The 15,741-nt window shown below is 39.3% G+C and overlaps 1 protein-coding gene and 1 long non-coding RNA gene across 2 annotated transcripts; one reads left to right on the forward strand and one right to left on the reverse strand.

The window, feature by feature from the left end:
* Positions 1 to 7,020: 7,020 nt before the first annotated feature.
* LOC131998568 (uncharacterized) lies at positions 7,021 to 11,440 on the reverse strand. The gene is made up of 4 exons (XR_009398801.1): positions 11,291 to 11,440; positions 8,096 to 8,536; positions 7,216 to 8,024; positions 7,021 to 7,151 (listed from the first exon to the last, which is right to left on the reverse strand). It is a non-coding gene; the product is annotated as an uncharacterized LOC131998568 (long non-coding RNA).
* A 26-nt stretch (positions 11,441 to 11,466) lies between these two features.
* LOC131995954 (uncharacterized) lies at positions 11,467 to 11,841 on the forward strand. The gene has a single exon (XM_059365303.1). The coding sequence runs from the start codon at positions 11,467 to 11,469 to the stop codon at positions 11,839 to 11,841; it is 375 nt and encodes a 124-aa protein (XP_059221286.1).
* Positions 11,842 to 15,741: the final 3,900 nt, after the last annotated feature.

Consider the following 15,741-nt stretch of genomic DNA (forward strand, 5'->3'; position numbering starts at 1 on the left):
TTACCCATTGAGCTAAAATGAGAAGAAAAATGAGCAAAAATGAGCGTGCGATGAACTTTCTTAACAAAGCACGCATTTTGATATTAAAATTCAATAATTTGCTAGCGTTGTTCGTATTTAAAACGATTCATGGTTAAATTATAAACCAAACTGAAGATGTTTTACAGTAAAACAAAACAAGAAACGTTCGTGAGCTGTTTACGCCAGTTTTGCCAAAAAGATAAAAACTAAAAATTATAAATTTTAAAAAATGTATATAGGCGCTATGTCATCAACAACAAATCTAAAACAATGATATGTTGTCGAAACTAAACAAGAAGGGGAGAAATATCTAGGTTTATGATGCATACTACTTTTTTAACGTTTTATACAAGTATATGACGTTTATAAATTTTGACAGTCGAAAATCTTAAAAACTGACATACAGACCATCTCTGCTTACCACAGTGTAGGAAATGCAAAATTTTTTCACTCTCTATAGGCAACAGCATAACAAACGAAAGATACATCCGGTGGTGGCTATACATTTTTATACCCTCCACCATAAGATGGGGGGTATACTAATTTCGTCATTCTGTTTGTAACTACTCGAAATATTCGTCTGAGACCCCATAAAGTATATATATTCTTGATCGTCGTGACATTTTATGTCGATCTAGCCATGTCCGTCCGTCTGTCCGTCCGTCCGTCCGTCCGTCTGTCTGTCGAAAGCACGCTAACTTCCGAAGGAGTAAAGCTAGCCGCTTGAAATTTTGCTCAAATACTTCTTATTAGTGTAGGTCGGTTGGTATTGTAAATGGGCCATATCGGTCCATGCTTTGATATAGCTGCCATATAAACCGATCTTGGGTCTTGACTTCTTGAGCCTCTAGAGTGCGCAATTCTTATCCGATTGGAAAGAAATTTTGCACGACGTGTTTTGCTATGATGTCCAACAACTGTGCCAAGTATAGTTCAAATCGGTCCATAGCCTGATATAGCTGCCATATAAACCGATCTTGGGTCTTGACTTCTTGAGCCTCTAGCGTGCGCAATTCTTACCCGATCAGATTGAAATTTTGCACGACGTGTTTTGTTATGATATGCAACAACTGTGCCAAGTATGGTTCAAATCGGTCCATAACCTGATATAGCTGCCATATAAACCTATCTTTGGTCTTGACTTCTTGAGCCTCTAGAGTGCGCAATTCTTACCCGATCAGAATGAAATTTCGCACGACGTGTTTTGTTATGATACCCAACAAGTGTGCCAAGTATGGTTTAAATCGGTCCATAACCTGATATAGCTGCCATATAAACCGATCTTGGGTCTTGATTTCTTGAGCCTCTAGAGGGCACAGTTCTTATCCAATTTAAATGAATTTTTGCACAAAGTATTTGGTTATGATATCCAACAAATGTACCAAGTATGGTTGAAATCGGTCCATAACCTGATATAGCTGTCATATAAACAGATCTGGGGATTTGACTTCTTGAGCTTCTAGAGGGCGCAATTCCTATCCGATTTGGCTGAAATTTTGCATGACGTATTTTATTTTTACTTTCAACAACTATGTCAAATAAGGTTCAAATCGGTTCATAACCTGATATAGCTGCCATATAAACCGATCTGGGATCTTGACTTCTTGACCCCTAGAGGTCGCAATTATTATCCGATATGCCTGAAATTTTGTACGACGGATTCTCTCATGACCATCAACAAACGTGTTTATTATGGTCTGAATCGGTCTATAGCCCGATACAGATCCCATATAAATCGTTCTCTCTATTTTACTTCGTGTGCCCCAATGGGCGCAATTCTTATACGAATTGGCTGAAATTTTACACAGGTCTCCAACATATAATTTAATTGTGGTCCGAACCGGACCATATCTTGATATCGTTTTAATAGCAGAGCAACTCTTTTCTTATATCCTTTTTTGCCTAAGAAGAGATGCCGGAAAAAGGACTCGACAAATGCGATCCATGGTGGAGGGTATATAAGATTCGGCCCGGCCGAACTTAGCACGCTTTTACTTGTTTGGACAAACATAGATAAAAATTCGATTTCATTGCGACATTTTGAAAAAACGATACACTCTTTCACAATCGAGATCACCATTATTATACCCAGCACCATAAGATGGGGCTATACATATCTGGTCATTCCATTTGTAACAAATCGAAATATTCGTCTAAGACCCCATAAAGTATACACCTCGACGTTCTTGATCACCTCGACGTTCTGAGTCGATCTAGCCATGTCCGTTCGTCCGTACGTCCGTCTGTCGAAATTACGGTAGCGATCGAACGGGTAACGCTAGTCGCTTGCACAGATACTTAATGTTGATATTTTTATACCCACCACCGAAGGATGGGGGTATATTCATTTTGTCATTCCGTTTGCAACACATCGAAATATCCATTTCCGACCCTATAAAGTATATATATTCTTGATCAGCGTAAAAATCTAAGACGATCTAGCCATGTACGTCCGTCTGTCCGTCTGTCCGTCTGTCTGTTGAAATCACACTACAGTCTTTAAAAATAGAGATATTGAGCTGAAATTTTGCACAGATTCTTTTTTTGTCCATAAGAAGGTTAAGTTCGAAGATGGGCTATATCGGACTATATCTTGATATAGCCCCCATATAGACCGATCCGCCGATTTAGGGTCTTAGGCCCATAAAAGCCACATTCATTATCCGATTTTGCTGAAATTTGGGACAGTGAGTTGTGTTAGGCCCTTCGACATCCTTTGTCAATTTGGCTCAGATCGGTCCATTTCGCTGAAATTTGGGACAGTGAGTTGTCTTAGTCCCTTTGACATGTTTCTTTAATTTGACCCAGATCGGTTCAGATTTGGATATAGCTGCCATATAGACCGATCCTCCAATTTAGGGTCTAAGGCCCATAAAAGCCACATTTATGGTCCGATTTCGCTGAAATTATGGACAGTGAGTTTTCTTAGGCCCTTTGACATGTTTCTTTAATTTGGTTCAGATCGGTTCAGATTTGGATATAGCTGCCATATAGACCGATCCTCCGGTTTAGGGTCTTAGGCCCACAAAAGCCACATTTATTATCCGATTTTGATGAAATTCGGGGCAGTGAATTGAGTAAGGCCCATCGACATCCTTCGTTAATTTGGCTCAGATCGGTTCAGATTTGGATATAGCTGCCATATAGACCGATCCTCCAATTTAGGGTCTAAGGCCCATAATAGCCACATTCATTATCCGATTTTGCTGAAATTTGGGACAGTGAGATGTGTTAGGCCCTTTGACATATTTCTTCAATTTGGTCCAGATCGGTTCAAATTTGGATATAGCTGCCATATAGACCGATTTCTTGATTTATGGTTTTGGGCCCATAAAATGCTCATTTATTGCCCGATGTCCCCGAAATTTGGAACAGTGAGTTAAGTTAAGACCCTTGACATACTTCTGCAATATCGCACATATCGGTCCAGATTTGGATATAGCTGCCATATAGACCGATATCTAGGTTTTAGGTTGTGGGGCCATAAAAGACGCATTTATTGTCCGAAGTCGCTGAAATTTGAGACAGTGAGTTTGGTTAGGCTCTTCGACGTCCTTCTTCAATTTTGTCCAGATCAGTCCAGATTTGAATATAGCTGCCATATAGACCGATCTCTGGATTTAAGGTTTAGGGCCCATAAAAGAGGCATTTATTGTCCGATTTCGCCGAAATTTGGGACAGTGCTTAGTGTTAGGCTCTTCGACATGTTTATGCAACTTGGCCCAAATCGGTCCAGATTTGGATATAGCTGCCATGTGGACCGATATCTCGATTTAAAGTATTGGCCCCCTAAAAGGCGCATTTATAATCCGATTTCACTGAAATTTGACACAGTGACTTATGTTAGGCTTTTCGACATCCGTGTCGTATATAGTTCAGATCGGTATGAGGTATATGAGTATAAGGTATGAAATTTTCATCGAATTTTGATGAAATTTGTTTACATATATACCCGAGGTGGTGGGTATCCAAAGTTCGGCCCGGCCGAACTTAACGCCTTTTTACTTGTTTTTTTTTAATCAAATCAAGTTGCCATATTAAACGATTTTCTATGGTAAAGAACTAATTTGCCAGTCCATATATTTGGTGCGGTGACAAAAGTTCTTACTACTAAACCATGTAAAATTTTTGAACAAAGAGTATTGCCCAGGATCACGTCGTTTGGTCGTTAAGGTTTGCAACTCCCGCTATCACGGTAAATGTTTGAGGGGATGGAGGGGATGGAGACCTACATTTATTTGTGTCCCCCCACATTAATTTAATAATTAATTGAATGACTCACTCCACTCAAAAATATCTATCATTTGATCCTCATGGTTTTAATTGGTCAAATAATATATTGGAGGCGATTTAAGGAGGTAAAACGCCACCTAGATTCTTGGACACAAGGTTTAATGTCAAATTCGCAAATATTTCTCATGTGTGTTTCATTAAGCTATAATCGAGTGATATTCCCATTTGGGGGGCTCATCGGGGATGGAGGACCATCAATTACTTGGACCTCATTTTTTATGTCATGTTCGTAGTCTATAAAAGCTAAAAATACATTTATAATTTCCTCCCTTTTGTTTCTTTTTCTACCCTCCATCATAGGATGGGGATATACTAATTTCGTCATTTGTAACACCTCGAAATATGCTTCCCCATAAAGTATATACATTCTTCATCGTCATGACATTTTAAGTCGATCTAGCCATGTCCATGTCGAAAGCACATTATCTTTCGAAGGAGTAAAGCTAGCCAATTGAAATGTTGCACAAATACTTCTTTTTAGGTCCGTTGGGATTGTAAATGGGCCATGTCGGTCCATGTTTTGATATAGCTACCATATAAACCGATTTGGGATCTTGATTCTTGAGCCGCTAGAGGGCGCAATTCTCATTCGATTTGGCAGAAATTGTTGCGGGACACCCTAATGTATCACACGAGATGACATCAAACCTTAAGGAAGAAAAAAAATTTTGCGTGGACCTCCCGGGATGTGAGGCCACGACTCCTACGTGGAGGCCTCCAGAGCCACGATTAAATCTCTAGCTCCCGGCGAGAGATTTGCTACGGAAGCCGGAGAGAACTGGACACCCGCGAGACGGCAGCCACGGTATACTTTGCCGCGTGGTGGTCTGCCGTGTCCAGTGGCCTATTGCGGTGATGATGATTTTGTTTTGTTTGGCAGGAATTTGTCTGTCTTCTGCCTGTGTACAGCTTATGGCGGGAGGAGCATGCCCCTTGCAGTTGGGGTATACTGCAGCTCTCCAGTACCCCAATTAATTCCAATTGCTGACATGGGTGAGTGCGGCACTTAATGTAGCTGTGGACTCCATCACATATTTTGTACCCACGAAAATTGTGATGCTGTCCTCAGCAGCATCACGTGTTGCATTCACCAATGTTCAGGAATTGTTTGACTTTTTTGATTAATTCCATTTGCTGGCATGGGTGAGTGCAGCGCATGATGTAGCTGTGGACTTCATCGCATATTTTGTGCCCACGAAAATATGGATGCTGTCCTCAGCAGCATTTTGTGCTGCATTCACCGATGCCAGTTTTGCCCAGGAATTGCTTGGTTTTTTAATTTGTTTAATTTATGTATTGCTGCCGCCTCCGAAATGTGTGTGCCAGAAATGAAATGTGGTTTCAAGAAATCAGCTGATATTGAAATGACATCTGCCATCTGACAGCGTTGCCACCCTCCCTCTTAGGAGATACACTGCACAAAATTGTTGTTGGCGTATAAAGGTTGGTAAAGCAGTTCATTCATCAAAGCCACTTAAGAGAATTTAAATTAGGGGAAAGCTAGCAGAAGAGATTTGACGATTTGGAAGAAATGGGGAAAATGGGGAAAATAGAAAGAGTCAGAATATGATCAAATATGTCTTCACAGAAAATAAGAAATGGCTTCAATGGCTTTTGAGTGAGAATTAGCCTATAAAAGGGGGTCTTGGAAGAAAAATGCCATATTAAGTTTGGTTCAATTTGTGCTGTGAGATAGAAGTGGAAAATTTTAAAGTTTTTTTTTGTTATTCAAGAAGTTGATACGGGTAAAATTGTTAATGACAGTGAATAACATTTTTTTGAAGTTAAATGCGTTTTTTTTTGTAGTTTGCCTAAAGAAAGGAGTGTTTTGTGCCGGGATACGAATTAATTGTTTGTTTGTTAATTTGTTTCCGATTCAGAGTGATAGAAGGTAGGTTTGATATTGATATTTGGTAGGGCAGGGCGACTGGAGGTTTCCATCTACCTCCCACTTAGGAAGAAATCTGTGCTTGTGTGTTAGTGTTGTCTTGTTTGTTAGAGCATTTTTTTATTGATGCGACCCCAGGGCAAAAGATGATGGGATGGGACCTCCCCTGAAGAGGCGACGAGAGCTAGCCGGTGCCCAAGTCATTTTTGGCCGCAAATAGGGGCCTCGTAACAATATGGCGCCCAATGTAAGATTTTCAGCATTTTTGTCAAATGTTGTGTTAATTATGTTAGTGCAGGTCATCAAAGCACAAAGTAATAGCCCATTTGAATTAAGGAAATAGACCAACACTGAATCCTGATTAGAATGTGGAGAAGTAGGCAGCTTCGTAACCGTTTTGGAAATTTCAAAAGTCTGTTGTACGAAGGGCCGATACTTCAAAACGGGAAATGAAGGAGGACGTGCATAATTCAGCAACAGGGGAATTTAGTGGCATACTTTTTTGTTATGTGAAAATGTATTTTGCACTAAGTGTACTGTGTCGTTATTTTTTTGGTAGTGTTAGTTACAGTTTAATGTTGTGACCAAATCTATGTCAGACCCGATAGCCGCTCTAAATAGGATTTAGAGGCCCGTTGTATCAGGCAAATAGGTATGAAATCGGCATCATTTGCAAGATATTGGTGTCGAATGCACAGAAAAAAATTGTTTTGTTTTAAATTTGATTTCACAGTTTTCAGACTGGTGCTCGAAAGAGAGTCAATAATATAACCCGTACCCATCACTACTCACGTAAAACCCCCGAATATAATATATGTGTTCTAGATAAGAAAAAAATAAATACTCTAAATAAACTAATACAATTTAATATAGGCGTTAAAATTATTGTCCAATTAGAGAAAGGTTATGAGCATTCAGACTCGATCCCAGGCGAAAAAGAGAAAAATTCCTGAAAGTTTTGATGCAAATAATTCATTTATAGAAAGCGAAGAGAAGAGAAGTAGATACGTTACCGATATGTCTGTTGGAAACCAGGCTAGTACAAGCCAAATCACCGATTTGTCTGGGACCATAGGATCGGGGACAGGCAACAACAATACATCGGGTCCATCAGCTGGTGGGACACCGATTGGAGGGGCCAGGTCTGAACCGCCAGGAAATGGTAATGTAGAGGTCCTTAGGCAACAAAGAGTCCTCGAAAACAATGTTTGTATGGTCCAGAATGAATTAGGTGGTTTGAAGAATACGATAGGACGGTTATCAGAGGCTGTAAAAAGGTTAACTGAACTTACCTTGAATCGAAATGTACCCAGTTCATCGGCGTCTAATTCTGACTTAGAGGGCTTGGACAATTTGTCTGCACCACAAACAGGAAATAATGGCAATCGCCCAACCAACGGCAATTCTGTGGCAGGTTCAGTATGTAGTCATTTTCCGAATGATACACTGAGGGAAAATATGCGTGTCCGAATAGACAAGTTGGGACTAAGGTTTGATGGCATTTCAAGTGGTATTTCCGTTGAAGAGTTCGTGTATCGTCTTGAATACTTTCAGGGACAGTACCATATTCCATGGGCAGAGATATTAAGGGATTTTTCTTTAATAGTATCCGGTCCAGCCGAGTCATGGTATTGGCTATCCCTGAAAACAAATCAGTTTTCGGATTGGCCCAGTTTGAAGCACAGTTTGCTAAGCCAATATCAATCCACCAGATCCAATTTCGAGATAATAACCGAATTAGCTCAGCGTAAACAGCAACCGAATGAGTCCATAGATACATTTTTCCATAATATGGGCCAGATGAGGGCTAAATTAGTCCAGCCTATATCCGAATATGATATGATGAAGATTTTAAAGAAAAATGTTAAAGAGAATGTAGCGAGAATTATTTACCCCATTCAAGTTTCGTCCGTTGAACAGCTGAGGATAGAATGCAATGAAGCGGAAAAGAATTTCCCAAGAAGGGATATAAGAAATGCACCTCTATCACGTCCAATTCGACAGGTTAGCGAAATATACGCCGAAGGTTCGTCCGAATACAACCACGAATCCTCTGAATGTGAGGAAGTATCCGCCATACAATTCAATCGCAAAACAAAGCCAACATTATTGTGTTGGAATTGCCAGAAGCAAGGCCACACCTTTAGAAACTGCGACTCCACTGAAAGAAATTTATTTTGCTATCGTTGTGGAAAACCTGGGACTATTTCTCCCAAATGTCCGTCCTGTAAACAGGGAAACCTGAATCAGGGCGTGGAATATGCCGGGGGGCCACGTCCAATCCTGAATTCCCCCAGATCAGAGAAATAGAACAGAGAGAAATAGCATCATCATCTGAAAATAGAAATAAGAATGAAATAATAAATAACATTTTTAAAGCAAATGATTTAAATTTTAAACCCGGATTAAGACATTATATACCACTAGAAATTCGAGAGAAAAATTATAACGAGATTAGATCACGCATATTTGAATTGGATTCTATAACGGCTAATAAGAGAAACCCGCCTAAAGTGCGCGTAAAATTTGAGAAAAAAAGAAAGATGTTCAAGAATGTATTAGAGTCAATCAAACATGTAAGTCAAAATTGGGACCCCAGACCTTACGCAGAGGTGGAGGTTCAAGGCATTAAACTTAAAGGCCTTTTGGATTCCGGCGCCTCAGTCAGTGTATTAGGAAAGCGTTGCCGGGAGTTCATAGAGAAATTAGGCTTGGACATAAAGAAATTGTTTTCGAATGTTCGAACTGCCGGTGGGAAAGAGTACAGAGTACTAGGAAAGATTAAATTAGAAACCCTATATAAAAAGGAAAGACATAAACTTGAATTTTATTTATGCCCAGATTTGGATCAGGAGTTATATCTCGGAATTGATTTCTGGAAACTATTTCGGCTGGCTCCGGATATCATTAAAGTCGCTCAGATCGACATTGATAAGGTCCAGAGGGATTTGGTAGAAGAAGGAGAAATATATAAATTGAATCCCCATGTATTGAGTGATGACCAAGATGAAAGATTGAAAGAAGTAGTGTCCAAATTCGATACGTTTGAGACTAAGGGCCTTGGTCAGACCAGTCTGGAGAAGCACTCAATCCAGTTGATTGAGGGCGCGGTACCATTTAAGGATAGACATTATCCGATGTCTCCAGCGGTACAGGCTCTTGTTTATGAGGAGGTAGACACTATGCTACGTCTAAATGTTATCGAGGAAAGCAACAGCCCTTGGAGCAATAGGACCACGATTGTCAGGAAACCTGGAAAAAATCGATTTTGCTTAGATGCCCGTAAATTGAATAAATTAACTGTGAAGGACGCGTATCCCCTGCAGAATATTGATGGCATTCTAAGCAGAATCGATGAGACATATTATATTAGCAGCGTGGATTTAAAGTATGCCTTTTGGCAAATTGAACTTGACGAGGAAAGTAAGCCATACACAGCGTTTACGGTGCCTGGGCGTCCTCTATACCAGTTCAGAGTGATGCCATTCGGTTTATGTAACGCGGCCCAACGCTTGTGTAGACTTATGGACCGGGTTATTCCACAGCGCCTCAAGGAGAATGTTTTTATATATTTGGACGATTTATTGATCATCTCTAGCGAGTTCAACGAGCATTTACGTCTGTTGGAAGAAGTTGCCAAGTGTCTTAGGGAGGCGAATTTGACAATTGGTTTAAAGAAGTCTCAATTCTGTTTCCAGGAGCTTAAGTATTTAGGTTTTATAATTGGAAATGGTATGCTTAAAACGAACCCCGATAAGGTACAGGCGATTCGAAAGATCAAGATACCGAGAAGCCCCAGGGAAGTCAGGAGCTTTTTGGGTACGGCGGGCTGGTACAGGCGGTTTATTAAGGATTTTGCGTCTATATCAGCACCGTTAACCGATACGCTAAAGAAGGCAAAGAAATTTGAAATGTCTGGAAAAGCCATTGAGGCATTCGAAAGCTTGAAAAGGGCCTTGACGTCTGCACCAGTTTTACGCCACCCTGACTTCTCGAAAAGATTTTATATACAATGCGATGCATCTGAGTATGGTATCGGGGCAGTTCTCTACCAGTTAAATGACCGTAAGGAGGAGCACCCTATAGCGTTCTATTCGCAAAAGTTAAACGCATGCCAACGGAATTACAGCGTAACGGAGAAGGAGTGCCTAGCGGCGGTGATGGCTATCAAGAGATTTAGGCCGTACGTGGAGATGATGCCATTCACCGTCATAACTGACCACGCCAGTCTTAAGTGGTTAATGACCCTTAAAGATCTAAGTGGTCGACTGGCACGCTGGTCACTCCAACTCCAACCCTTTGACTTCGAAATCGAACATAGAAAGGGTTCAGATAATGTCGTTGCGGATATGCTGTCCAGGGCGCCTCAAGATATCATGATTGAAGAGATATCAGAAGAACTTCTTGATTTTGAGACGACAGAATTCGAAAGCGAGGAATACCTCGACCTCATAAAGACCATAACCGAGAACAAGGAGAGACTTCCGGATTTAAAAATTCAAGATGGGTTTGTCTATAAAAGAACCGTTTTTGACCAGGAACTGGAAGAGGAGTGTAAGTGGAAGTTATGGATCCCATCAAATATTACGCATGCTATTATAGAAAAAGCCCATAATACGTTGACAACCGCACATGGTGGAATAACGAAAACGTTAGAGAGAATCAAAACGTTTTTCTATTGGCCACATATGGCGAGCCAAGTTAAACGATTTGTCAAGAATTGTCAGGTCTGTAAGGAGACAAAGCCCTGTAATCAGAATTTGAGACCCAGTATTGGACAAGAAGTGATTACGGATAGGCCATTTCAAAAGCTTTATATTGATTTCTTGGGGAAGTACCCGCGATCTAAGAATGGTAATGCGTACATCTTGATCGTTGTGGATCACTTCACCAAATTCACTTTCTTGAAGGCTATGCGTGATGCTACTGCTGCCAATGTTATTCGATTTTTAATAAGTGAGATTTTTCATAAATTTGGTGTACCGGAGGTGATCCACAGCGATAATGGTGCTCAATTCATATCCAAAAGTTTTCAAGATATGATATCTGCTTATAAAATAACGCATATGAGAACCGCGGTGTACTCACCCCAATCCAATGCTTCCGAACGTGTAAATCAGTCTGTCATATCGGCCATAAGGACATATTTGAATGAAGACCATCGAGATTGGGATCTCTACTTATCGGAGATCGAGTGCGCTCTTAGAACATCAGTCCATTCGGCAACTGGAGTAACCCCTTTCTTCTCATTATTCGGTTACCAGATGTATTCTAATAGCACAGACTATAAATTGGCACGAAGATTACAATCTATGTCCGATCATGAGATATCTGATTTACAGCGGCCGGATAAATTGGAAATGATCAGAGAAAAGGTGAAAAGGAAAATGCATGAGGCCTATGAAAGAAGTTCTGAGAGGTATAATAAACGAGCACGCGTTGTTAGATTCCTACCCGGTCAAGAAGTATATCGCCGTAATACTGTATTGTCTGATTTTGCCAAAGATCGTAATGCCAAGTTTTGTAAGAAGTTTTTGAAGTGTCGAATCGTTAGACCTGTCGGCAATAACATGTATGAACTTGAAACATTGCATGGCAAGGCTTTAGGTACGTATCATGTTAAAGATATTCAAATATAGTGCAATATAGGTTTAGCATTTATGACTACAAACTGTGTATTAGGTTAAGAATACAAATAGCTTTAAAATTGACACATTTTTTGTTTTATGTTGTATTCGTCCTAATATTACTTTTAAATAAACCTATAGTGCAATATTAAGAGATATCTGTGATACATAAACTGAGTACCTGATTATTCTAATCGATTATTTCGACCTTTATACGTTTGTTTTGCCCCACTTTTACAAATTTTCGTGATTATAAATTTTTTTTTTTACAATTATAGACTCGCTTCCGTAACTATACATCTTTTACGTAATTATACTTGACTCCCGTACTTATAAATTTTTCGTAAATTATACTTTTTTTTCGTAATTATACATTTTTTTTTTGCAATTATACAACTATATTTTTCGTGACCCTAATTCAGTTCTTTAACTTTAATCTTTTATGCCAATCCTTACCCTAAACTTTCCGAACTTCTTATCCTCTACATATGCAGTGCTGGAATCAGCCAGGATCTAGAACGAAATACCAGAAAGTAAAACAACCTTGAGACAAGTAGGCAACTTCGGTACTTCCCTGATTTTATTCATTATGCCCGGCTTTGATTCAGGGTGTGGGAGTTCCCCACGTTGTATCACAACTCTTCAAGAACCCCTTGCAATTTTTCCGCACACCAGCCCTATCTGCGAAATCTTGTCAGGTCAGGTGTTTTGTTGCGGGACACCCTAATGTATCACACGAGATGACATCAAACCTTAAGGAAGAAAAAAAATTTTGCGTGGACCTCCCGGGATGTGAGGCCACGACTCCTACGTGGAGGCCTCCAGAGCCACGATTAAATCTCTAGCTCCCGGCGAGAGATTTGCTACGGAAGCCGGAGAGAACTTCTGGACACCCGCGAGACGGCAGCCACGGTATACTTTGCCGCGTGGTGGTCTGCCGTGTCCAGTGGCCTATTGCGGTGATGATGATTTTGTTTTGTTTGGCAGGAATTTGTCTGTCTTCTGCCTGTGTACAGCTTATGGCGGGAGGAGCATGCCCCTTGCAGTTGGGGTATACTGCAGCTCTCCAGTACCCCAATTAATTCCAATTGCTGACATGGGTGAGTGCGGCACTTAATGTAGCTGTGGACTCCATCACATATTTTGTACCCACGAAAATTGTGATGCTGTCCTCAGCAGCATCACGTGTTGCATTCACCAATGTTCAGGAATTGTTTGACTTTTTTGATTAATTCCATTTGCTGGCATGGGTGAGTGCAGCGCATGATGTAGCTGTGGACTTCATCGCTGTAGTGTGCAAGGGTCTAGTCTGAGCAAAACTCCACATAAATGTCTATAGATGAAACAAAACGGCATGGCACGCATATTTCACCGGCCTTATTGCTCGTCGGATGGGGGGGATCTTGCCAATGTTCATCGTTTAATTTTACCAACTACCAGCTTTAATGTTAATGCGTGCACGAATGATAGCAAAACCAAAACAAAAGAAAGTCAGATAGAATAGACAAATACACAAAGTATAAGGGGGTCACAACACCAGAGGATCTATTTCCGACATCATTCGATCGGCTGTGCTAAGGTGTAAGCTGCACAGCATGCCCTCCCTTCCTGTTTACCAAAAGCATCCAAAGAAATCGCTTCTTGGTTGGTAAACCCATAATATTTACCCTACCTTCCTTTACCGACCCTACAAATCAAACTCAAAGGTTTGGGCTTACTCCATATTTAACAAATTCATTAAATTTATTAAGAAAAAGTTCATTATCAAATCCGGTCGCTCACTATAGAGATGAATCACATCATACTTTAAAAACAGACAAAAAAAATATAATACAAGAAATATTAAAGTCAAGGCTAACAACCAATTTTTTTGTATATCTAAATTGATCCTTTAATTTACTAAAATTATTTTCATAACTCTTAAAAAAAACTAATCATTTAAATTAAATCTCAAAACTTAACAAGAAGGGTAAAAAAAAACACGGCATGAAAAAAAATATTTATATAATATATCAAATAAGAATCAATAGGCGAGTTTATTTGAATTCATAGCACGGCAGAAAAAAAACTAAATCGGCTGTGAAACAAACTTCATTTAAAAGGCTCATTATGAAAAAAATGATATGTAGCTGGGTGAGTGTATTTCCATTTGTACTTCTGTTAAAGTAAAACAGCTGTGAGTGCATTGACCCCTTTTTTCCCTTACTTCATTTTTTTCCTCTAATCACACATACATCAACACAACCCACTCGGTTGTATAAAACGAAAAACTAATTTTAAATCGCGAAGTTTTGACTAATATGCAGCCAAATTTCAATAAAAATGGTATCAAATGTAAAAACAATATTTTATAGGCATACTGGGCTAGATATGTCAATGATCAAAAGGCACAAAACGTACATTCATATAAAAAATATTGCCAAAAAAAAATGTATCAAAGCTATTTCAATCGAAGCAGTGCTTTTCAGACCCAAGAACATTTTCTGAGAGTCTTGTTAACAGCGAATCAACATAGTTAACAGAGGTTCCAATAGCATGTTAACACTTTAGCATTGACATATCCACCAGCACAGAATCAGATATATATGTATATGCAGGATATTTAACTGAACAAACACAAACAGATCATCTGAAAGTTGCCAACTTGCAAAAATTCCAATTTAAAAATTATGGGGGAAGATTTAAAACATTTTTAAATTAATTTAAAAGAAAAAAAATTATTTAATTTGACAAAAATTACCTGAGAGAGGTAACGGCATCTCTCTCACTCTCCGAAAAAAAATAAATCTGTTTGGCTTTGCTCAGTGGTAGTATAACAGTTTGCACTTACTTGGTTTTTGTTGGAGCTCCCACGTTGAAAGGCCTTTCGAGGGGTGAGGGGTTATTAAAACAAACCAGCAAACTCCAGCCAATTGCAAGTTTTTAACAAAATACGTGGCATACACAAAAAATCACTTTTTTCAATATAGTCTTTAACATTTGATACGATTCACTCTATCGGTTTTTTTTTTATATTCGCCTTTTTCTAAAACATTGGATTGCCAAACTACTTTTATCAAAAAAAACTCTCAATTAGGCATTAACTTTTTGTTTCACTTCCGATTCGGTTCTCCATCTCTGCCTTACAAATGAGCAAAAATTAAACTATATAACACTTGAGGCAAATTACATGGGCAAAAATACGGAAAAATAATTATTTTTTTAAGGTCTTTTTTTTTAGCAAGTTACAAAACCTAAGAATTAGCACGCAAGAGTTTTTTTTCCTTTTCGAGAGTGATTTTTCAACCAAAACGCGTTTGTTTCGATTCCCGAAAAACAAAAACTAAATGAGTTGCACCAATCCCGACGGCTCTTTTTTTTCTTGTACTTGAAACCAAGACAAACGATCCATTTAAAACACCAGAATCCACTGATCAAAAAAAATGAAAAGACTTTTGTTAGACTCTCTCAGGCAGCCAAATCTGCACAGCAGAAACAGAGAAATCCATATGAGCACAGGGAAAGGGGGAATCCTAGAATCAGAGAAACAAGGCCCACAGAACAATGAGTTCTCAAAAGAAATTGAGAAATTGTTTAGAAAAAATGCCACCTTACCAAATGTATTAATCCAGGAGTTAAATGATCACAGGGGACCAACACTCCAGCTTTGGGGATAAAACCCTCAGCAAAAAGAAAATGCAGGAAACCAACACTTGCAACAATTATTTACCCGCGATTTTATAAATAAACATCGATTCTGCAGGACAATAAAAAAATAAAAATTGAGGAGAACTGCCACCAACAAAAAAAAATTTAATCCCTTTTTTACTAAAGCAAGGATAACGCTTTTACACTTTTAAAGAATCTCAAGTCCTTTACGACACAAAAACTTAAACTTTTGGGTGCACACGGTTGCAAGGTTGGAGCAAAATG

This window comes from Stomoxys calcitrans, chromosome 1 (genome assembly GCF_963082655.1).
Source record: "Stomoxys calcitrans chromosome 1, idStoCalc2.1, whole genome shotgun sequence".
Taxonomy (NCBI): domain Eukaryota; kingdom Metazoa; phylum Arthropoda; class Insecta; order Diptera; family Muscidae; genus Stomoxys; species Stomoxys calcitrans.